The sequence below is a fragment of the Saccostrea echinata genome, unplaced genomic scaffold (genome assembly GCF_033153115.1).
Source record: "Saccostrea echinata isolate AGI-Se365-2 ecotype Australia unplaced genomic scaffold, CSIRO_AGI_Sech_v1 ptg000008l, whole genome shotgun sequence".
Classification (NCBI taxonomy): domain Eukaryota; kingdom Metazoa; phylum Mollusca; class Bivalvia; order Ostreida; family Ostreidae; genus Saccostrea; species Saccostrea echinata.
The window spans coordinates 9,655,001-9,679,691 of record NW_026889757.1 but is presented as its reverse complement, the minus strand read 5'-3'; the positions used below and the strand labels follow the sequence as shown (position 1 = coordinate 9,679,691).

Sequence of the window (24,691 nt, the reverse complement as noted above, 5' to 3'; positions counted from 1 at the left end):
CGTAAAGGAGGGGGGTGGGGTGATCAAGACAGGATCTAGGAATGGTTTATATTCATTTGAAAAAATAACATTTGTACAATTCCACTATTTCAGCACAAGATATTCTTTTTATATTTAATACTATAGCCAAATTTATACAATATATAAAACAATTTTAAATTAAAAACCTTAAAAGAAAAAAATCACAGGTGTCTAATAGAGAAAGGATAGATTCAACCCAAGGAAGGGCAACGCGCATAACGCGGGACATCAGCACATCGATCCCGATATATAAAAAAATATTTTTGGTTTAATATAAAGAGGCATCCCCCCCTCCCCTTCGACACACACACTATATCAATGTGATGTTAACCGACTTTAAAAGTTAAATTTGAATAAAAAAGAAAAACCTCGGCCCTGTTTGTTTGTACATAATCAGCAACTTTTTCTGCATTACTGCATGAGTAGAAGCTAGGCTCGTCTAGTATGGACTTATTTCTATATTCAGCGAAACAATTTGTAGTCGACCTAAGCAGTGATTAGTCCGTTGCAATGTAGCAGCAATCTTCGAATGACTTTAAACACCCGAAAATCTACCTTATACGTGACTGAATCATGCGTAGCACGGATTCAACCTATTCACGCGTAAACAAAATGAACAACTAAATGATCTTCTATACCGATAGACCTTCTCTGCATACATAACAAACACACGTGTTTTCCCGTAACTTTTATAAATATATTTGTCAACTTCTTTAAAGTTTTTAAAGTAAATCATGCTTAATAAAAAAAGCGGTTGTAAATGCTTTGTTTTTTTTTTTTTGGGGGGGGGGGGGGGGGGGGGGGGCTTTGCACCTTTGCTTGCTTTCGACGCTACTACTGTATCGCTTGGACACATCTCTTATAAGGGTCGCTTATGTAATGATTCAATGTCGATACGATTTGGAAATTCGCTATCATATTGCCAGATACTAATTACTCAGTATCACCTGCTGGACATGCAAAGATAGCTGGCAGATACGTGTCATATTTTAAGCTTATCATTTGAAACATTTGAAACATTTTATTCACTTTATGGCCTCACATGAGGCATAAAAGTACAAAAAGAAATAAATCAACAATGAAAAGGTAACAAATGAACAAAGGATTAACATATATACAATATTAATTTAGAGGTATTGGAAGGAATTTCAAGAGTGAAATAAAGACATTACAATCTTACAAAATTTAGCCAAGCCAATTAAGGTAAATTTATCATCACTGTTAAACAGGTCAGCAAAACTATTGATATTTTTCACTTTGTAAACTTTTTCAGGTATCAATGCTCAATTCTAGAAAAAATTTAATTCCTTGTAACATTGCGCTCGATCTGAAATAATAACCTCTCTGGATTTTTGGAATTGATAAAATCTCGTCAGATAATAATCACTCACAATGCATGTGTAAACGATTGTCTGGTTTCCAACTCAGATTTACGGAAAGTTCTGTAAAAAATAACATTGTATAGTTTGATCAAAGAGAGGGTTGTACTGCTCTTGACTCTTTTTAATATATGTACACTTAACGGAGTTGGATTTTTCTAGGCAAAATAAAATATAGTTGCTTTACAATTTTGACGAAATCTATTTGAAATTAAAACTGAATATCTCTCAAGACTTAAATATATTTTTACGCAGTTAAGGTCATCTATTCATCTTAATCCGTGACATCGGCTAACCAGACATCAAAGGTTTTTTTTTTTTTTTTTTTTTTTTTTCTTCAAAATTATATATATATTTTTTTATTAAAAGCAGAAAGGTATGTGTATTTGTTTAATCATTCCCTTAAAGTCAGGTACAGTTATAAACTTCGGCCTCATGGTCCATGGAATAATCCCCGTACACCCTTTATTGAACCTGGATAACTAATAGTATCCCGGCATCAACGGAACTTTCAGAAAAAATCGAGATATCCGGGTTATCGAGATGAGACTCGACGTCCAAGATTTAAACGCGAAACGTGACTAATTCATCATATACATGATTTCAATAGTCAGTAAAAAAAAAATGCTTCCTTTCATATTTCACGGTCATCAAAATGTTACATGAGCCTCCGTATTTTTTTGTTTTTTTTTTGTTTTTTGTTTTTTTTTTGTTTTGTTTTGTTGTTTTTTGTCGCTCGAAACATCACCATTGCTTTCTTTTCCATCTTTCTCAAAATGTAGATGTTTTGATTGTCTTTGTTGTCTTACAGTTGGTGTTAATGTCGTTGATGATTAGAACATTTTTATTACATTATTATATGACATTCATAACCACTTGTTAGTAGTACTTTTTTCCTCTATCAGTGATCAATACTCAAAAGATGTCGCCATATCAACATTTACCAGAAGTTCGTAGTTTCGTAATCTATCGTTTAATCTGTTTTTTCTTCTTCTGTTTCATACATATTTTCACGCATAATGTCACGTTCGATATAATTATTATTTTCTTCAACGTTGAGTGTAATGCTCATGGAAAAGCCCACATTAAATGTATTTTGATAAAATTCCTAAATCAAGCGCAATTTAACTTCAAGCCAGCTTTCATCGGAATAATTTAAGAAAATTGATGAAGTAATTGTTATCAGAGTGTACTTTTTTTTTTTATACATTTATTTGATCATTTCATTATTTTTTTTTTAATTATATTTTTAGCAAAATTTTCGTGGCACCGTTTTCTCCATTTTTTTCCTAGGCATATTCTTTTGTTGTTAATTTTGTATAGATTTTTTTATATAACATTTATACAATCCACCTCTTTTCATTTTTTTGTAGTTCATGAAGGTTCTAATCTCCCATGTTACAAGTATCTATATCCAAAACAAGATGTTCTCTTTTTTTAGTTTGAACTTTTACCGGTTGTCTTTTTATTCCTCGATTTATCTATTTTTTTATTTTTATTTTTTTGTTTGTTTGTCAATAATCTCTCTCTCTCTCCCCCCCCCCCCCCCACAACCACACACACCGACGCTTCACCCTTCTCTGGTCTAATTGTGCATATCAATATGATTAACTATATGGATTAAAATTTAAATAAAGACTTTTAAATGAAGGAATTTTTAAATTAAGAAGCACTAATAAAGTACGCGTATATGTGCATTGATCTCTCTTTCTCTCTCTCTGGACAAAAATATTTACGTGCATGTAGAATACCTTTTAATAATAAGTCTAATTCACATGAGTCAAATTTATGTATTTGAAAATTGCTCAGAAAACAAATAAACAGTATTTTGAGTCATGCATAGTATATAGACATCGCTATAAATCGCTGTATTGAACAATGTGTTCAATGTCGTGTTTAGATTAATTATGCGATATCAAGTAAAATGCTTAATAATAAACAGAATTATGAATAAATACATGTACTTAATAGTAATAATATTATTTATTACAAATTTCAGCATCAATTTTCATATATTTTTTTTTCATTTCACCTGGAAATCCAATTTTATTTCTTGTTCACGAAACACTGTCGACAAAAATTACTTCCGTGTTCACAACACTGCGACTTTGACGTCGTTTTCTGAGCATTGTGACGTCAAAAGATAAGGGCCCTTTTCTCATGACGGCAGTCATATTATTTACAAGTGTACTTGACCATTCAAAAAAAAAATGAATGCACTTTTCATATTATACATAAAAAAATAGTGTACAATTCTTTTATTCAACTGACCTTTTAATAACATCAGTGATTGAACATCATAGAGAATAGCAAAGGAGAATATCTCCTCTCAACAGAGCACAAATTTCTCTATAAGATCAATCTATAGCCATGTCCAGCAACACTAAACCCAGTGGTTCAGAATTTCACAAATCTGGTAAAAATACCCTTGCTCATTGCAGTTTGGTGCCTAGATACCCAGAAGTTCAAAGCATTAATGTATTTTCAATATATAATCGATAGAGTGCTGCAGTAACACCAGAACCTATGACCCAGGGGCTGTGAATTCCACAATTTTGAAAAAGGAGCCATTGCATGTCAAAATATGCACTTAGTTAATCTGCTGAATACCCAGAAGAAGAGAAGAGGATTTTTAAAGAATTAATGTATTTTCACTATAGAGTCACACTCTATCACAAGAGCCCCTGACCAGGATAAGTGAAATTCACAATTTCAGAAGAGGCATTCTTGCTAATCATACATCATGCAGTTATTTTGTCTGTTTAATACCCAAGGGCAGAGAAGAAGATTTTCATTGAATTAATGTATTTCCACTATATGTATGATCAATAGAACCTTGCTTTAACACCAAAACCTAAACATGTACAGGGGCCATGAACTTCACAATTTTGGAAGAGGCACCTTTCCTCATTATAACCATGCACTTGGTATCTCTGCTAAATATAAAGGGGGGAGGAGAAGAAACAAAGGATTTATGCATTTTCACTTTAGGATCAATAGAGCCCCACCTTAACTCCAAGTATGACTGCTTGATTTCGAGGAGTAAAGAAGAAGATTTTTGAAAACTGTATTTAATTTTGGGGAATTTTGGTCCACCCCTCAGGCCCCAAGGGGTAACAGAAAATGAAATTCACAATTCTTGTCCCTCTTTGCCCAAAGATGCTCTAAAATTAATTTGAAATGATTTAGTGGTTTATGAGAGGAAGCTGAAAATGTTCAAAAGTTTACAACAAACAACGATGGATGACACATGTCTATACATAAACTACAGATAGAAATTGGTCATTTGAGTGACTCAGGTGTCCTAAAAATGGAGGAAATATATAACAAATACTATATGCCCCCACCATATTCAGACAGGCATAAAAATCTTGAAGGGCAAAGATGCTTTTTTTACTATCATTAACAAACTTCATTCACCCCCACTGAAGAAGTTGCACCTGCACTGAATCAGAGGGCACATGTACTCTGTTACTCATCATCATGTCATCAGAGCTTATCCCGCCTCTGATAAAAATCTTGAAATTTCATTGGTTGAAAAGAATACTGTATTAAACCAAATGATGCTGTCTACTGACATTATATTCTTAATGTGCCCCCTCCACTGACCTACCCACCACACATCAAATCAATGTGCCCCCTCCACATGCCATACTGTTCAGAACATATTCAATATGTTGTTTTCATTTGCACACGCAAAGAGCCTAATAACTAAAGTCACATAAGCATCAAACAACATCACAATGTAAACAATTGTTATGGAAGAGTTTAAGTTTCTACATAACTAATAATGTCTTACCTGAAGATTTAATGTTGTAGACAAGAGATCATACACTTCCCTTAGCAGGCTACTGATCTTCTGGCCACAAAACATAACCTGGGCTCTTCTCCGCTTGGATTCCTCCTTTTTTGGATCCACCTCTTTCTTTCTTGAGATGTCAGCTATACCACCAAACTCAAATGGTCGAACTCCATTGGCTTTGGTCTCCTATGAAAAGACAGCCACAAAGTGTCGGTATGTACTTGTGTATGTATGTTATATAACACAGAAAATACACTAAATCAGAAACACTGAGTAACCTCTGTAGACAGACACCTTAATGTTACTCTTAATATGATTGTACATGTACTGGTCTGCTCTTCTTATCAATAGATGAATAAAAGTTGAATCTGGACTTGTACTATATTTTTTTCAAGTATAATGTGTTCTGTTGTTTTCTAAACTTGTGCTATCTTTTACTGAAAGTTTTACCATAGAAATGCAGTGTAGTGTAAATTATAAACTTGTTATCTGTAATAACACAGTATCTATAATAACATAGTATCTGTACACACCAGCTGTAGTAACATTGTACCTTTATGTTACCTTCAGAAACATATAATCTCTAGGTAAATAAATATTACCTTGGGTTCTTTGTATATCATGCCACTCACAGAGGACACAAAATCTGCAACCATGTTCAATATCACATTCATCTGGAATGGAAAAAATACAAGCAACTCTAAACACTGCATTCAGCGAGTTACTACGAAAAACATTATAAATCAACTTGCATTGACAAAAACATCCCAAATCAATAGTGATTCTTCCTATCCATTTTTTTCTTTTCCTTTTGCTCAATATTATATGTCAGGTTCTTAGCAAAAACCTGATGTGAGTATTATCAAAATGTACCCTGCTCTGCAAATCACCAACTTGAAAGAGGACTTTTTCTCTTTGGGATATGTCCTCGTGATCTACAGGTTGTTCAGTGTAAGTGGGCTCCTGTCTGGTAAATCTAGTGGGGGCTCTAACTAAAGATGGCAGTTTTGTTTTCTCTTTTCTACTGGGCTGAAAAGGAGATGCAGGTATATAAAGAGAGACAACTCCTTTGAGAAATAATTAGGAATTTTGTCTACAAGAGTTATTTTTCCTTTTCATCTAGCATGAAGTTTCAAATTATAGTATTACAATTAATAATTTACATTATAAAAAGTTATCAAGTATATTTGATCTCTCAAAATGATGTGGTTATATACAATCTGTCAAACTTTTAATACCCTTTTTGGCTGAGTCTTCTGTTTTTCTACAGCCAAAACAGCTGTTTTGGGTTTGATAGGTTTTTCTGCTAACACAGTTTCTTGCTTTATCTGTATGAGAAAAAGCAAGATCTTTGTAACTATATTATCAAAAACATATGCGCTATAAATAAGTATGTACCTAATGCATTTATATTTTACAGTTAGATAAATAACATGAATTCTGTATTCAATGACAACCACCCATCTTCCCATCATACCGGAATCCATAAAAAGAGCTCATATCAACTTCACAGAATTTACCCTGAAGTGCCCATGATCAAATTTTAATTTATGTCAGATTTTTTTTTTCTAGTAATATATACAGAAATGGTTGTGCTTCTTAATTAACCTCCACATGAGCTTCTTCCTCTTCATCCAGATCTTCCACTTCTGTATCTTCCTCTTCCTGTTCTACAGGTGCTTCCTCTTCTGATGGGAATTTTGTTGGTTCTACTTTCTGAATTTCCTGAACCTGCATAGGGGCAACTTCCTGAACACTTTCAACTTCCTCCATTTCAACTTCCTGTCTAAGTTCAGTGACTAAAGATTGTTGTGATGATGGTAGTTTTGGCTCCATCTCAATGTGTTTCTGTCAAGAAAAACTTGTAACTCAATCTTTAACAATCTTCCAAAAATTAAATTTTAAATGGAGGTATTTACTACATAATATCTATAAAAAATATAAAATTAGTCGCAAGTGACTAAATGTTCATTTCAATTCTTATTCTACATAATGGATTACATGATAATGGATTACATTTACCAACCAATTTTCAACCAATTCACCTTTAAATTTTCTGCAAACACATGATACTACCATTTATTTATGTTATCTTGTTTTCCATTTTTTGTTACCTGATCAGGAAAGATGTGTTCAGACTGCAGCAATCTCAGATCAGAGATTTCTCTGTATGCCTCACTTAATTTCATTTCCGTTTCAGCCAACAGTTTCTTGAATTGCTGGATTGCATTGGTTAATTTCTCTATCTCAGCATCTTTAGCTTTTATTTGGTCAGCTGTGTTGGTGTCCTTTATCTCATCAACAGGAACCTTCTGTAAGTAAAACCCAATAACATGACATTAAAAAAATATGTACTAACTAAAAGTGAAAAAGATGCCTTATTCTCAGCATGGCAAAAATTTTTGAGATATCTACTGTGCTTTTAAATAATACATGACTGGTACTACTGATTGCAGTAACAATTAACATAAAACCTTTTCAGGAATTCCAGCAGGTTTAACTCTACTGCATTTCTTACAAGGAGGAGGTGGTCTGCTGCAATACACATAAATATATACATATCATGATATACATACAAGGTGCTTCCTTTTCATAAAACTATAGTTATATATATATCTAACTTTCATAATACCTTTCGAAAACTTGGAACATTGAAACTTTAGAGCAGAAAACATGCACGTATGGTAATGAAAGGATAAGGTGATATGAACAGTACAGTATTTCAAACAACAAATGTAAAATACAGTCAATCCACTTTATTTTGAACTTGACTGGGCAGAGTAAAAAGATATCTATGTATGATGACATGATACCAAATTAATGATGATGATGATCTGAGGATTCAAGATACTGAGGTTAAAAAACATAAACATAAAGAAAAGTGGTTGGGATTTCCAGCTCATTTTGACATCCATGTGTTTGAAATAAAAGTTTGAGATAGAGCCAAACCTCAGAATTCAAATAAAAGAACACACCTTGAAGCCTTCTTGACAGCAGCTGCTAATTTTTTGATTTCATTTTCCTTGGCCACTAAATCAGCATTTAATTCATCCACTTTTGCACACAAGTTTTTGTTTTCATTTTCTAACTCTGTTAGAGTTGCATCCTAAAAGTATATATAAGCATTAAAATGATAAATATTTCTAAGTTCCTTTTGTGAATTAGTATGATCTGTATGGTGGCTATAAAGTCACTCCTTTAGAATCCATCATAATAAGTGTATTATAATATAATAATAATTGAATCTTTAATAACCCAGTAGAGGTTAATATATTTAAGAAGACTTCGTAGACCTGATACTTGGCAGTTTTAAAATGTATACTTCATTTTAAATTTTCCAAACTTCAGACTTCAACAATTGCCTCTCTATAACAAATGAATTAAGTTTTACATCCAAATGTTAAAAATTTGTCTGCCTTGTCTAACAGTACAGGAGTTATGTCAGCTAATTTCTGGTTTTACATACACGTACATGCATCATAAAAATAAAGCATAATTTGCAGATTTCTGCAGGACATAAACAAGCCATCTACTGACTACTGGTAACTGCCAAAACTATAATGTAACTGAAGATAATCTACTGAACACTTAATTTGTTTGTTGGTGTTACCTTTATAATGCATAATTTTAATTGAAAATTAACAGTTTGAAACCATGCAGATTACTATTTTTCCCTGGTAACTGAGTATAAATTTTGGTATTCAATAACCTGACCTCCATATGACAAATCGGTAAATAGGTATTTACTGACAGCCTACTTTTAAAGTCTTTATCTTAAGGTGTTGAAGTTTTAATCTATCGACCTAATATATTACTGATTAGCATGTCCTTTTTTAAGAGATAGATAAATATTTCTTCACTAAATACTCAGTCTGAAATATTATACACAATGATTTAAATATCTTCATAAAATTTTATGCATTGTACCTTTGCTTCAAGTCTGGGTTCAAATTCCCTCACTTTCAGATCTGTTTCCTTAAGTTCCTAGAGTTCACATAGAAAAAAAAAATCAAAATCTCAGTCTTGAAAAATATGCATCAAATTGAAAAGTGCTTGTGTTAAAAGAATCTATAAATAATTTAAGAATCATTGGCTAAAGTACAGTAAATATACTGTTAATAAATGAACAACTTTTACTGTTAACAATTTGCTTTAAATAACATTACAGGGCAATTATAATCAATTTTTTTTTCATGTGGTGAAAAATTTATCAGAATTTTCTTATATGATGAAACAGACAGATTCAGGATCTTTTTATTTATTTATTTAATTAATTTTATTATTATTATTATTATTTTTTTTTTTTTTTTTTTTTTTTTTTTTTTTTTTTTTTTTTTTTGCAGTTAATACAGGAGACATTTGACTTTCCAATTAGTACACAAATTCAGACATTCCCTCTGCAACACTCTCTGTTCATCTTTCAGGATCTGTCCATTTTACCTTTTTCAGAGCTTCAATCTTTCAGTATCTGTCCATTTTACCTTTTTCAGAGCTTCAATGGTGTCTTCCTGCTGTCGTATTCTAGTCCTCAGAATAAAGGGGTCACTGGGCATCTCTTTTGGACCATCATCACGCCCTGTCAGCTGTGGTTTGATTAAATGTTCAAATGAATTAGAATATCTAGGATATTTCATTCTATGTACACGCAATCAATGCATCATGATATTACTACACATAGTGTCACATATTCTGCAATTTTACACCATCAGTAAATATTCCATGCTGTGTCTTAAATCATATTGTTTTTCCATTAATATTAGGAGTATATGTTTAGAATAAGTACAGTATATGTATAGGAATTTTATGTCCAATTTTTCATGAGACTATGCAACCTATAATTACATGTCAATGTTAATTAAATACTGCTCACTTTTCAAATTAACTTCAAGGGGATTGAAAGTTGTTTTTTTTTAACAAAATATAAACATTTTCAGAAGTACGAGTACAACTGTACGTGTACATAAAATGGAGTATTCAAAATTTAGCACAATCACTGGGTATGGAGTTGTTGGTGAAATCATGAATTAGCGCTATACATGTCCGTGCCATATATTGTATTTATAAATAATTTCTTAGCGGTATTCATGATTTAGCGCATCATTGTCTGCGCCAAAGCTGCTAAAATATGAAACCCGCTTTTTTAAGTACACATGCAGTACTATACTATTTAACCTCCACAAAACCTATCTGCCTAACAGTCCATAGCTGTTTCTTAGTTTCAACACTTGTAGTACGTCAACACTAAACAATTAATATCTAGCTGAACAATGGTTGGTGAAAATTTTTGCCTCTCTGTGTCAAAAGACTGGACATTAAGAAAAGTGTTGGCCTTAGTCTTAAGTTTTGGAATCGTCACTTTATAAAAGTTTCCATAGATTTTGAAGGTACCCCTTACCTCCACAAATATTATTGAAACAGAACTGTTTTATTACAAAGTTTATATATACCAACTTTCCTAACAAATGCAGGATTCTCATGATTTGAACCTCCCATTCCTCTTTCTCAACTGGAAAAGTAAATACCACTTTTCCTGATTTTGGATTTTTTCCATGAGATGGAGTCCACAGTACATGTATATGAACTTGTGTCTTATGATTAAGTAATTTATAACTACACTACCAGATACGGCACTGTGCATGTCACTGCATCCCTAACATTTACCATCTAATTGGATTAACCACCATGATACTTTGTGCCAAGAGATTGGGCATTGTGTTTACTATGTCCAGAAAACTTTTCCATTGTGACTACAAATGCATTTGATAGGGCACCCAGTCTTTCCAATAAGAAGACATCGGACCATCAGACCTGACCGATGTACAGTGCCTCATGACTGTTGCATCATTTTTTACACCAGACTAGAATGTCTGATGTCTAAGTGTCTGATTTTGAGTTTAACCATTTAGATACAGATTCATAAAAATAGGTAATCAAAGATTACAGAGCTCACCTCAATGAATGTTATCTTAAAATAAAGCAAAGTCCCACACTAAACTAATAATCTAGTAGTGTACATCCTTTGATGCAACATTTATACAATTTTGGTCTGAAATGGCTTGCAGTTACTTAGGAATGGACTTATTCTAACTTTAAAGGACTCATTATGCAGAAAATATATGTCATATCTAGCATCTGAAGCAAGTTTGCTACTGTTCATCCTTTAAAGCTTCATCCAAGACATCAATGCAAATTGATGTCTTTGATGTCTACCTGTTCCAATATGTCAACATGTTCCATTATATCTACATGTGTCATTATATCTGCATGTGTTATGATGTCTGCATGTGACATCATGTCTATATGTCTACCCATCTATAATGTCTATTGTGTCATTTTGTCTAACTTTAAATGTCTATGTGTGCCATTGTCTCTACATGTCTCATTATGTCTACCTGTGCAATTATGCTTACCTATTGCATTGTGTCTACCTGTGTCCCTGTGTCTACGTGTGGCATTATGTATACCTCAGGCATTATGTCTATCTATTCCATTATGTCTATTTGTGCCATTATGTCTTCATGTGCAATTATGTCCATCTGTGCCTAATGTCTCTACAATGCCATCATTTCTGCCTGTGTCATTATATCTACATGTGCCATTATGTCTTTATGTGCCATTATATCTACATGTGCCATTATATCTACATGTGCCATTATATATATATGTGCCATTTTGTCTATCTGTGTTATTATGTCTACTTGTGCTATTATATACATAAGCCATTATGTCTAAACGTGCCATTATATCTACATGTGCCATTCTGTCTATCTGTGTCCTTATTTCTACTTGTGCTATCATGATATCTACCTAGGCCATCATGTTTTTCCGTCCATGTCTACCTGTACCATTTTGTCTAGCTGTACAATTATGTCTACCTCTGTCATTATATCTACCTGTGCCATTATGTTGACCTATGAATTAAGTCTACCTGTGTCATTATGTTGACCTATGAATTATATCTACCTGTGCCATTATGTTGACCTATGAATTATGTCTACCTGTGTCATTATGTTGACCTATGAATTATGTCTACCTGTGCCATTATGTTGACCTATGAATTATGTCTTCCTGTGCCATTATGTTGACCTATGAATTATGTCTACCTGTGCCATTATGTTGACCTATGAATTATGTCTTCCTGTGCCATTATGTTGACCTATGAATTATGTCTACCTGTGCCATTTTGTTGACCTATAGATTATATCTACCTCTTCCATTATACTGGATAGTTTCTGTTTTGAATCTTCCTCTTCGTCGCTCTCCTCCTCCTCCTCCTCTTCTTCATTCTCCTCCTTCCTCTTTCTTTTTTCCATTTCTTTCAGCTGTTTTTCTATGAACTAAATAATTCATCAGACAGTAAAGATCAATGGAATTTTTAGCAATAACTTTTCTTTTTTTAAGTTCTTAATGTAATACATGTACATCATATACGAGGGGTTATCAAAAAGTTCGTGGACTAGCGTCATAAAATTAAAACCGCTTAAGATACATCAATGAATTTTTAAACATTAAATAAGCATCTTCTTTTCTATCTGTAAAATAAACTATAAATCATAAGTATTATTTTTTAGTGAATAGTAAATGTTTTTGCAAGCAATGGTATGTCAAGGCGGCGCAACCTCGAACATGACGTATTCTCTGCCTGAGTGTAACTGAGAAAAACTCTTTCTAATATGAACATTTGTCATCCGAAAATCCCATTAATTCACTCATGTGATATGATACAATTTTTCCGTAAAAGTTGCATTTTTTACCTCATTCTGTATATTCTATGAAATATTATCGTAAATTTTATAGGGAATGTCCAAACAATAAAGGGGTTAAAAATGACGTCGAAAGGGGGTAGGGTGTCATGTTACAACATTCTATAAAGATTCAGACCCTGGAAAACCTGACATAGACCTTGAAAATGTTTAAACAGGCTACAGAGAAATAAAATACATCCAGAGTACTTGTATTTAAATACAAAAACAGATTCAGCAAGAAAAGAGGCACACGGTTAATGTCGATTTGTAGTCAGGGTGTCCAAAGTCAGACACATCGAAAAGTGACGTTGATCATTGGTTGACATGAACTCAGGCAAGAAAATTATGCTTACAAAATCAAGCGACGATTTTTTTCTATGAATAGGTTTAATATTTACAATATTAATGCATTGAAATCAGGTGTTAATGATATTGTAAAGTCATATAAAACAAGACGGGTTTAGGTCTTTACTTTACTCCAGAGAATCTCATCAAGATAAGTGTATTGAGGCAGAGAGAGAGCGGGCATTGAGAAATAATGTCGTTGTCGGACGTCATGAAACTAAACGGCGACAGCGCCGGGTGATCATATAATGCCCTTTTTATTTAAGAATAATTTGGCAAATTATCAATATATCAAGCTGAAATTTTTAACACTTCTTCAACTTTTGTTGTTTTATGTTCCCTACAAATTTTGTAATCAACAACTACATAATAATAATTTTATCGCATCAGTCCACGAACTTTTTGATAACCCCTCGTATAAGTAAAAATTAAGTTTACCTTTTTGGCTTTTTCCAAGTCCTCTTCATACCTTTTGACGGTTTCTGTGGCTTGTACTAATTGGACTTTCAGGTCAGTGCAGTCATCTGCTAGCTGACCTTTGACCTGAATTGCAAATCATTATTTAGAATGGTCATATTCTGGAAGACATACCAGTTAAAAACAGGAATGTAAGACAACAAAAATAATGACTATTTCACAGAATTTTAGCACTTTTTTTGTCCATTTACACCTATAATATTCATGAAATTATTTCTCTTTCTTTTCAGTCACATGCAAAAAAAAATATAAAAACAAACATTGCATAGATTTGATCAAGCTAAAAATAGAGAACAATTCAAGAGGATAATTAATTTTAAAACACCACGACCAAGCAGAAAACAACAGAAGGAAAAAATTTACTGTGGAATCATTCTAATTTAGGTGGAGCTCTTTTTGAGGATTACTAAACATAGGTAATCAGAGATTACAGAGCCAACCTCAATAAATATTGTCTTTAAGTAAGGTAAAATCCCACACTAAACTAATAATCTAGTAGTGTGCATTCCTACATGCAACATTTATGCAATTTTGTCTGATAAAGCTTGCAGTTACTTGGGAATGGACTTGTCTAAAAAGTTTTACCTAGTCACTCATTCAGAAAATGCAAGTCAAATCTAGCATCTGAAGCAAGTTTGAGAGTGTTCATCCCTTATGCATCATCCATGCAAGTTTTGTTCAGATCGGCCTTATAGTTTCTTGGTAATGGACCTTCTCCTAAATCTTTAACCTGAAGCAACTCTGGTAGTGTTCATCGCTTGATGCATCATCCAGGCAAGCTTGGTTAAGGTAGGCCTTATAGTTTCTTGGTCATGGACCTGCTTCAAAAAATTTAACCTGTAGGTGTAATTTAGGTCAATTCCTGCATCCAAAGCAACTGTGGTAGTGTGCATCAATAAATGTATCATCATATCATCAGTGCAAACTTTGTAAGCATAGGGCTTGGTCACTTAAGAAACTGCTGACAAAAACTTTAACCCGGTGGCTCATCTGAAAAAAGTACCGTATATAGCGGGTACTCGCCTATAAGTCGGATTTTTGGGAGTGAAATTTTGGTCCAAAACTCTATGTCTTAGGCGGGTCATAAAACGATTGGTATTTTTCTTAACGATGAAAGGTTGTGTTTTATAAACAATCCCACTATCTTTGAACAAAGTCTTTATATATTATATCAAATATGTATTCTAAGATTATGCATAAAGTAAACAAGTATTTACAATTTTTTTTTTTTATCTCTTATTTATTAATGATTTAGAATTAAATATTGATGTCATTTTTTAAAAAAATAATGTTTGAAACCAGATTAAAACATAAGAGAAATGATTTGAAATTGTCAACCAATTCTTGCAAAAAGTTGCACCGACTTATAAGCGGGTCAATGGCAAATCCCTTCAAAATAACCGCAAAAAATACAACCGACTTATAGGCGGACCGACTTATACGCGAGTATATACGGTAGGTCAAATTCAGCATCCAAAGCAACCCTAATAGTGTCCATCCTTAGATGTATCATCCATGCAAGTTTTGTCAAGGTAGGGCAAATGGTTACTTCAGAATGAGTCTGCTCCAAAAACTTTAACCTGGTCACTCATCCTGAGAATGAAGGTCAGATCCAGCATCCGAAACAAGTCCAGCAGTGTGCATCTTTAGATGTATCATCCATGCAAGTTTGGTCAATATAGGACTTATAGTTACATGGAATTGAGTCCTGCTCCAAAAACTCTAACCTGCTCCAAAAACCTTAACCTGGCAATTCTTTAGCTGAAATTGCAGCATCTGAAACATTAACTGGTACAATGAAGCATACAACAAGCTCTCTTTAATATAGGGCATAGAAGTACTTAAAAAGAAATCTGCTCCAAAAACTTTAACCTAGGATGCCGACACCAAAGCCAAGGGTATTACATAACTCCACCCAACTTCATTGAGGTGCATGAGCAAAAATCTACAGGTTTATAAGAATGAAATGTGTTATGGAAGAACATTTTTCTGTAAAAGACATCACCTGTGTTCAATATTCATTTGTAAATTTGTGGGTAATGGGTAACAAAAACTCCAAGAAAATTATATCCCCATGAAATAAAATGATTTCACAGAAGTCTATAAGGAGACAGATTAATGTATATTGTGCTACATCCCTTTATACACATTTTACAGATCAAAGGTTACACTTTGTTATGTGTATATACAAACATAATGTGTGACATGTCAGTTTCAGTGACAGACAGTATAAAAGTGGAATACACAGATTTATATACATTGATACAATAGCCATCAAACACAACTGATACGATGTACCTGATATTCTTCAACTTAACTGCTAATCTGAAAAATACATGGATTTTTATTCTACTATGATTTTCTGCATATTGCAAAACCATAATACATGTATGTGTTTTCATAATCATGATTATTACATACCATTAAAATTCCAACATATCAAATTTGGGTACTTTTTTCAGAGGTTGCCAGATCCTAGAACAAATTTTCAAAGCATACTCATTACTTATGTGGTATATACAATAATAAGAAATACTTACAATTTTCTCTCTCTTTATTTCTTTATTCAGTCTAAAAATAACCCATATCGAAAATGAATACAAAAATAATACAAGAAAAAAATACTAAAATAATACAAAAAAAGTATATTTTTAATGACCAAATTTGGAACCCTCTAAATCTTGGTTCCAATTTAGGTCAAAAATAATAGACTTTCTAAAAGCCAAACACAGAAAAATATATTTTTAATATACTTTATTTTTTTGAAATAATACAGAAATGATACACATGACCTGTAAAAATGTATTGTTTTTGTACTTTTGTATTATTTCTCTATTTTCCTCTCCAAAGTATAAAAATAATACAGTCCATAGAAAAGTATAGAAAAAATACAGAATGTATTAATTTTGTATTAGCATATATTATTTTTGTATTTTTTCACCTTTAAGAATTAAAATACAAAAAAAATATAAAATATATTAATTTTGTATCACATATATTATTTTTGTATTTTTTCATCTGGAACAATTAAAAATACAAAAAAGATATAAAATATGAAAATAATACAGTACACAAAAAAGTATGAAAAAAATATAGAATGTATTAATTTTGTATTAATATGTATTGTTTTTGTATTTTTCTCAGCATGAAGGATTGTATTTCAAAAATATCAAAAAAGTACAAGAATGATAGACAAAAAATACATTTAAATGCTTAAAATAATACAAAACAGTTTTAAAAACTACAAAAATTATCATGGGCAAAAAATTGTTATTTGAAGAAAAGGGGTTGGAGATCGAGGTTCTTAACAGCATCTATTGATTGTTATTCAAAAATCTTCTATTTATTTGAAATATTTTTTAAATAATAATTTGAGTAACTCAGTCAGATTACTTTTAATGTACAAATAGCTAATTAAAAAGTAATAAATATGGCCAGGCTACTGATTCAGCTACCAATTGTAGTCTTTCTTTTTACATATAATCTGCTCTTCAATAGTCTTGATCTTTTTCACAAGTTAAACTAATCCTGTTTTCTTTGTACTTTTACCAAATGTTTCAATCTTCTCTCTGCTTTTGTATGGAAAAAGGTAGAGGAGTGTTTACTTTGTTGCAGAAGTCCATCTTCATATCACACAACCTGTCATCTCATCTGACTTCATCGCTGTGAAATATAGAACAGAATGATATAATAATAAAATCAATAATAAAATTTAATGAACCATTACCTCAACAAAACACACATTTTCACATCCAAAATAATTCTCTATAGAATTTGTTTAGCTCACACACCTGCAATACTTTCTTGAGAGGGATCTTCTTCCTCCATGACTAATCAGCTTTTCTTCAATGTTCTGCTGACTAAAATTAACAATAATTATAAATTGAAATTCCAAAAGATCCAGCAGAGTTCACCAAATTCCATACAATTGTACCATTGAAATTACTTTCCTTTAATCTGGGGTTTCTTAGGGGACAACCATTTGATTTGACAATCTGGATAAGAAAAGGGGGGGGGGACTGATTTATAAAATATTTTTAAAAAAATATTTGTAATAAACAATCTGTCCTTGTCAATGTTGAAAAAGTAAACAAAATGTGTGCCCCAATGTTATTTAAATAAACTGCCCCCTCCCCGAACCCAACCTACCCCCCCCCCCCCCGAAAAAAATTTGAGTTTATACAAATTACAGAATTGTTTTTGAAGGGAAAATAAATAATTCGTCTCTGGTAAACTTGAAAAAATTGGAATGAATTAGAACTAGGAAGCCGAAAGCTTGAAAATTACCCCTATCTTCCACCCCTACCTCCCCAATCAGAATTTATCACAAAAACCCTTGTTCCCCACATGGCCAATAACCGTACTATTTTATCTTTCTACAATACTACAAAATAGGTAAAAAAGGGCATTCTTTGATCCTCTATCTTTGTACTAAGATATTATTTTAAAAACTGAAACTTTAATGTGCTAAAATATACATAATCTTACCGCAACTGTCGTTGTTTACACCAGAAAAGTCCTGATACGATGCCTAAAAAACGTCAGTCTCCTTATGTATTCGCTTTCCTTGGTTCATATATATGATCCTGTTTACCATGATTATGCTGAACTTCTGTTTTTCGATCCATTTTACTCGCAAGCAAATGCTAGTTTATTCAAAATCACCTCCAGCTTTCTCAACACGTCCCGGGAAGAATTTTCAAAATGGCGTGGGTGAAATATTGTTGACCAATCAGAGAACAGTACGGAAGAGTTTTAAAATCTGACCAATCATATTGTGTCATATATACGAAAATTACCGATGTTGAGATCGGAACAGTTAGAGAAAACATATTTACATGGTTTTAAATATCTTGAATCAAGTGAACAAACCTAAAATTATGTTAGAAAAAAAACGATGTTCAATTTAATCATCAGAATCATTCTTTTATTCCTTACGGAATTTACCGATTACGAAACATTGTTATTTTCGGTCATCATTTCCGCTGAGAGCAGCCATTTTTATATTCAAGTTGACCTGTGAAGTAGACCATAAAGTTCAAATATAATGATCAAAACGAGCGGGAGATACATAAGATATAGCCTTTTTGACGGACAACTTAACTCATACGTACGGTACCAGAGATTGAAATAATGTTGAACAACTATCCTTTACACCAATTTCACAACATTTTCTATATTATTTCATGAAATTCTTTCGTAATAATTTCTTATTTAATTTTTTTTTAAAGGCGGATAATTAAATAGTTCTATTCCATGTAATTGTAATACGTACTGAATTGAATATAACGTATACTAAATTGAGTTGTATAGTCAAGAAAACATCGTAGGTACTGTAATTAGTGGAACTCCCCATGTTGTTGTTGTTTTTTTTTTTGTTGGGATGTGTTTTCACAGGTAAATCATATTATTTCTTTGAGTAGTATAACATGTACTCGTCTATTGTTAGCCTGCAGGTGGCCACCTGTGCTGTTGGCGATAGTTGTAAACACTTGGTTGTAAACACGCTGTAAAATTTTCAACACAAAAGAAAGTCTGAAACTCTGAAGCTTCAAAATTTACCGCGTGTTTACAAGTATCATGTACAGCACAGGTGTCCCCTTAGACGTATCTATCCCTTTCCAAATGACAATTTCACACCTAGTAAAGACATGTTTTAAAAATGAAATTGTTTAGTTAACAAATTTAAACTACTGAAGTTTTCTGTTCTAAATAGCCATTAAATTTAATGTGAATAGTATAAAAGCAATCTTTTACAGCAGTGGTCTTAATTAATAAAATCTGAGAAAAAAATATTAATTCCAACAGACTTATTGCAAGGACATTCTGTAAATTTTACTAAGTTCAAAGAAATACAAATTTCAGTAAAAGAAAACACTAAGTCCAAAATAAATATAAAAAAAAATACATACTGACTGTATAGTATTTTTTGAAAAATTATTAAGTCCAAATTTAATACAAAAATAATACAGACTAACTGTATGTAATTTTCTGTAAAATTACTAAGTTCAATTTTAATACAAAAATAATACAGATTAACTGTATGTAATTTTCTGTAAAATTACTAAGTTCAATTTTAATACAGAAAAAATACACTTGAAAAAAACTAAGTCCACAAAAATACAAAAATGATATACTGAAAATAATCTAAGTCCCAAAAAATACAAAAATAATACCCTGTAAAAAATCAAAGTCAGATTTTAATACAAAAATAATCTACCTATTTTTTGGTGATACAAAAAAAATATATTTTTTATGTATTAATTTTAAACAATACGAAAATGATTGTATTAAAAATATATTAAAAATATACTTTTATGTATTATTTTTTGATATGGGAATTTTTAAAAAAGGGGGTCAAATAACTAAAAAAATTATGACTGAAAATTGAAATATGTTAATTTCAAACTATAAATATACATGTATATTATGATTATTGCTGACATACTTTTTACCATGTGGGATTAATTTACACTATGTACGCAGTGACAGATTTTTCTGTGGAAATTTTCACATCATACTTAAAGAGCAGTAAAGACATGCAAAGGCAACCCAAAAAATCTGTGTGATTTTCTACCCACGAATTGCAGAGAAATTGTGATTCCATGAAATTAAGACCCCGCAGAAAAAAGTACATTTACATTACCTCTTAATGATCTGTTGTTGCTTTTCTAATTCACTCAAGAGCTGATACACCTTGGAAGAGAGAGCCTTTGTTTCTGTAAAAAAAAATGATGCATAATCCTCATCATCCATCATCAATAGCATCATCCAATGTACATACACATACCTGTATCTCTATACAACATGTTCATTCCACATCTATTTCCTTTTGTCACATTGAAATACATGTACATGTAGCTTCTAAAAGTCAATTCACATCATTACATATTGCTGTGCTACTGTATACAAAAGGAAGCTTTTTCAAACACCACATTGATGTACACATAATGTCTCTGTGATAACTATATAACATCAAGGTTTAGACAGCCTTTTGGTGTCACATTCATTATGATATAATTAATTCAAACTTACTTTTTCCCGTACTTACACATATATGTATATGGATATACAAATATCGTTAAAGTATGTAGAAAGTGAAGTATTTTCATGGCATTCTATTTGAAATCTTTTAAAAGAAATCTTATTCTGGATACCATATTCAATCTGATATAGAAGAAGCCAAGAACAAACAATTACAACTTTTATTGAAAGTGTCCTGAAGGTACCAAAAATTAACATCATGTTATTTTCTCACGTACGCAGTTTAACTTTAATGCAATTCAGATTTAACGTTGACACCTCAAAACTGAAATAAAACTGGCTTAAAACTGAACAATTCTTATAAATATCTGAATCTCAGCGAGAAAGGAAATTTCATTCGGCAGCTGCCTATGTCTGCCTATGTGGGCTGAAAATTATTGCATTTATACATTTATTCCAAGATGAATTTATCTGCACACCTACCCTCCGAGCTTTCTTCCCTGACTTTCTTCATCATTCCTACAATCTCATCAGCAGCATCCTTCCAGGGAGAAAAATCTGCCGTGTCTGCAGAAATCTTCAGTGTTTGTATGCTGACTACATAGTGGAGAAAAACAAATCAGTGTTTAATTTTGTAGATATGTATGTATTATTTTATAACATTACAGTTGATATCAATGACCAAATCAATATATGAACAACACAAAACAAGGTACAAAATCAGTTTCTATGTCTTCTTTTCTTTTTCTGTGCAAATCAAAGTTCCACACAGATGCTGAACATAAAATACATGTATCTTGGAATAGGTGTTATATGGAAGTCCTGTATGTCAACACTGAGGATATTACATAAGCTCCCCCCCCCTCAAACCTCATTTAAGTGAGCTAAAAAGTAAAAGGGGGTCGGGGGTTCCTCCCCTCATTGGGGGTTGAGGGGGAATACCAGAATAACAGGGGGATTTCAGGGCTTTCAAAATCTGCTGGTACCCGGTACTTTTACTCAGCTGAATTCAGATTTATACTGACTAAAAAATATTTAGCGAAGAAAAATTCAATCACATTTTAATTAATCTTCTTCTGCCAGGTATCTCCTATTTTTGTAAAAGTACGACCTGTTTCAAATCTTTTTGAAAGCCCTCAGATTACGTCATTATAGACGGGGAAATTCCCTGGTCCTTGGGTCTTAGGGACAACCCTGAAATCATGATGTAAATTTGCAAAAATATATACTGACCAGTAATAAACATATGAAGGTTTGTATATATTGCAATAAGGAACATTTTTTATTATTTTGCTTCAAAGAGAAATACTCATTTTTTTTTTTAATTGAAATTCTCTTTTTTTGGTGAAAAGGACATGGACACACTTTAGTATGCCTAGCTACATCCCTTTTCTTCTGTGTGTTAGACTTTTATTTGATTTTCAATGCTAGTGCTCCATGGTTTTACAAGTATAGTGATGGGAATTTTCAATGAGTGCATCAACCTTACTTGTTTTCATGAGTTGAATGTTATCAAAAACCTTTCTTCCAACTTGTCTCTTCTCCCTGTGATAATAAAGAATAAAACTTTCTTTTAATAGTATGTCATCTGATTTCGATGCTCGTGTACCATATACATTAATGACTTTCACATTTGTACAAGTTATCTCCCTTTTGGGAAAAAACAACCATACAATACAATAGAGAGGTTGATATTTCATACATAAACAGGTACCTCTAGTCAGCTAGTAGTGGAAGTTAAAACAAAGACACCGATTGCAATGTTCTGCTACTAGATCATTAAAATCTCAAGAGACAAACTACAAAAATGTGTATGTGTATGTGTCATTTAGTCAAAGTATACGTACAAATACATGTACAAGTTTAAGATGATGATCTCAACCTCTCTAATAATAGTAATATATTGACATAGTATGGGCCAATATGGGAAATATAATGAACCTATACAAACAGATTTCATTGGTCAGACATTGCCCAATAAAGTTGGTAAAGAGGTAAATAGTATTGACTCAACAAAGAGAATTACACTTGTAAATTTGAAAGTTGTCTCTATTAGTAAATAATGAATCTTTTGTAATTCTTTCAAATTATTATTTCCTGTTGATTCAACAATAAAAATGTCAGCTTTAAGTCATACACAGGTTCAGTACAATCAGTACATTTAGCTATATAGCCAAAATTACCTACCACTAAGCTTTACTTACCTACCTTAGGTAGCTTTATTTAGCTATTTCAAGGCAACTTTTAACAATTTTGCTTTTTATCTTAAAGAGACAAAAAATCACAAATAAATGACTAACAAGAGGCCCAGGGGCCACATCACTCACCTGAGCACTGTGGCTAGGAAAAAAGCAAAAATCAGTACTGAAAAGCTTTTTCCTATATACTCCTGTGTTAAACTTTGATCGTCCATTGTGGCCCCACCCTACCCCCAGGGTCATAATTTGATAAACTTGAATCTACACCGACTGAGGATGCTTTCACATAAATATGACTAATCATGGCTTTGCTGTTCTTGAGAAGATTTTTAAAGATTTTTCCTGTGTTTTCCTACGTTAAACTTTGATCGTCTACTGTGGCCCCACCCTACCCCAAGGGGTCGTGATTTGAACAAACTTGATTCTACACCACCTGAGGATTCTTCCATATAAATATGACCAATCAATGCTTTGCTGTTCTTGAGAAGATTTTTAAAGATTTTTCCTATGTATTCCTAGCAGGGTTCTTCAAGAGCTGTTTTACTGTGTTGGCCCAGACACAGTAAAATTTTCCCCGACACAGTAACGATTCAAATTTTATACGTGTGTCACAGTAAAAATTTTGCGACATGGTAAGATCTGAAGATCAGAAAATCAAAACATTAATTCTCTCTAACTGAAACTTTAATCAAACAAATCTAACGTCTTTCAATTTTTAAGGCAGAGCACTTAATTATCTCTTAATTAGGGCACTTTGTCTTGCCTCACCTTGCATAATCAATTATCTCCTAGACCTTTGCTGGACTTTACGCATGAAGGAACAAAGACATATAATTTGTTTTCAGACTTCAATGTAACCTTATAATTGCTAGTTGCATTTTTGATTAAATATTATTTAAAAATTTTTCTATAAATATATGTCTTTATACTTCAGAACCACGTCTCAAGAATTATGTTGGCACTGTTAGTCAAATAAACATCGTACCGTAATCTTTTCATTGATGTAAATGTATTGTTGAAGAATTTAAACGCACCCCCTAAAAGTATTTTATTATTCTAAAGTTTCTTTTTTTTAATTCGTTAATTTGATCAACTGTCTGACAAAAATCACGGCATTTACATTTACTTTAAAAGTGGGGAAGTAGATCGATTTTATCGATCAGAATTTCCTCTGCTCTTCAGAGCATGTGTAAAATATGAAGTTCAATATACATTGTAAATACAAAAATATCAAGGTTTAATATTCATGTACAACTTGTAGACAGTGAAACAAGAATATTATTTAAGCCTTTTTTTGAAATATTGTACTTAATTTTTTTTAAGTTGTGTGTTGGGGGATGGGGGGGATTTACAGTTGGTTTGTCTTATAATCCTTTGTATGTTCATTATTATATGGAAAAAATCTAATTGTTTTAAATATCCATTCCATTAATTTATTTTTTATTAATATATACGACATACCATTTGTATAACGAATTGGTGATTCAAAAAAGGCGTGTGTGTATGCTTTTGTAAACATAACGATTAGTGGTTCATTTGTGAATTTGATAGCGAAAATACCACGAATATTAGTGGTTCATGGAAAGTCTGCAACACAGTAAAATTTCAAATGATGGAGAACCCTGATTCCTATATAAAACTTTGATTGTCAATTGTGGCCCCACCCTACCCCCCGGGGGTCATGCTTTGAAAAAACTAGATTCTACACCACCTGAGGATGCTTCCATATAAATAAGACAA

General features: G+C 32.3%; 1 protein-coding gene across 2 annotated transcripts in view; it reads right to left on the bottom strand.

The window, feature by feature from the left end:
- The window catches only part of LOC133181053 (DNA ligase 1-like), a 60,071-nt gene that overhangs the window by 31,243 nt on the left and 4,137 nt on the right, over positions 1-24,691 (bottom strand). For both annotated transcript variants that reach the window (XM_061315594.1, XM_061315593.1), the window contains exons 9-24: positions 22,243-22,298; positions 21,237-21,350; positions 20,416-20,488; positions 16,310-16,340; positions 13,731-13,835; positions 12,411-12,539; positions 9,684-9,785; positions 9,130-9,186; positions 8,178-8,308; positions 7,677-7,737; positions 7,317-7,514; positions 6,811-7,050; positions 6,441-6,530; positions 6,076-6,231; positions 5,805-5,876; positions 5,200-5,388 (exon numbers count right to left, since the gene is read on the bottom strand). In XM_061315594.1, the coding sequence (XP_061171578.1) occupies positions 5,200-5,388; positions 5,805-5,876; positions 6,076-6,231; positions 6,441-6,530; positions 6,811-7,050; positions 7,317-7,514; positions 7,677-7,737; positions 8,178-8,308; positions 9,130-9,186; positions 9,684-9,785; positions 12,411-12,539; positions 13,731-13,835; positions 16,310-16,340; positions 20,416-20,488; positions 21,237-21,350; positions 22,243-22,298 (1,804 nt within the window). The remainder of the gene's footprint in view (positions 1-5,199; positions 5,389-5,804; positions 5,877-6,075; positions 6,232-6,440; positions 6,531-6,810; positions 7,051-7,316; positions 7,515-7,676; positions 7,738-8,177; positions 8,309-9,129; positions 9,187-9,683; positions 9,786-12,410; positions 12,540-13,730; positions 13,836-16,309; positions 16,341-20,415; positions 20,489-21,236; positions 21,351-22,242; positions 22,299-24,691) is intronic.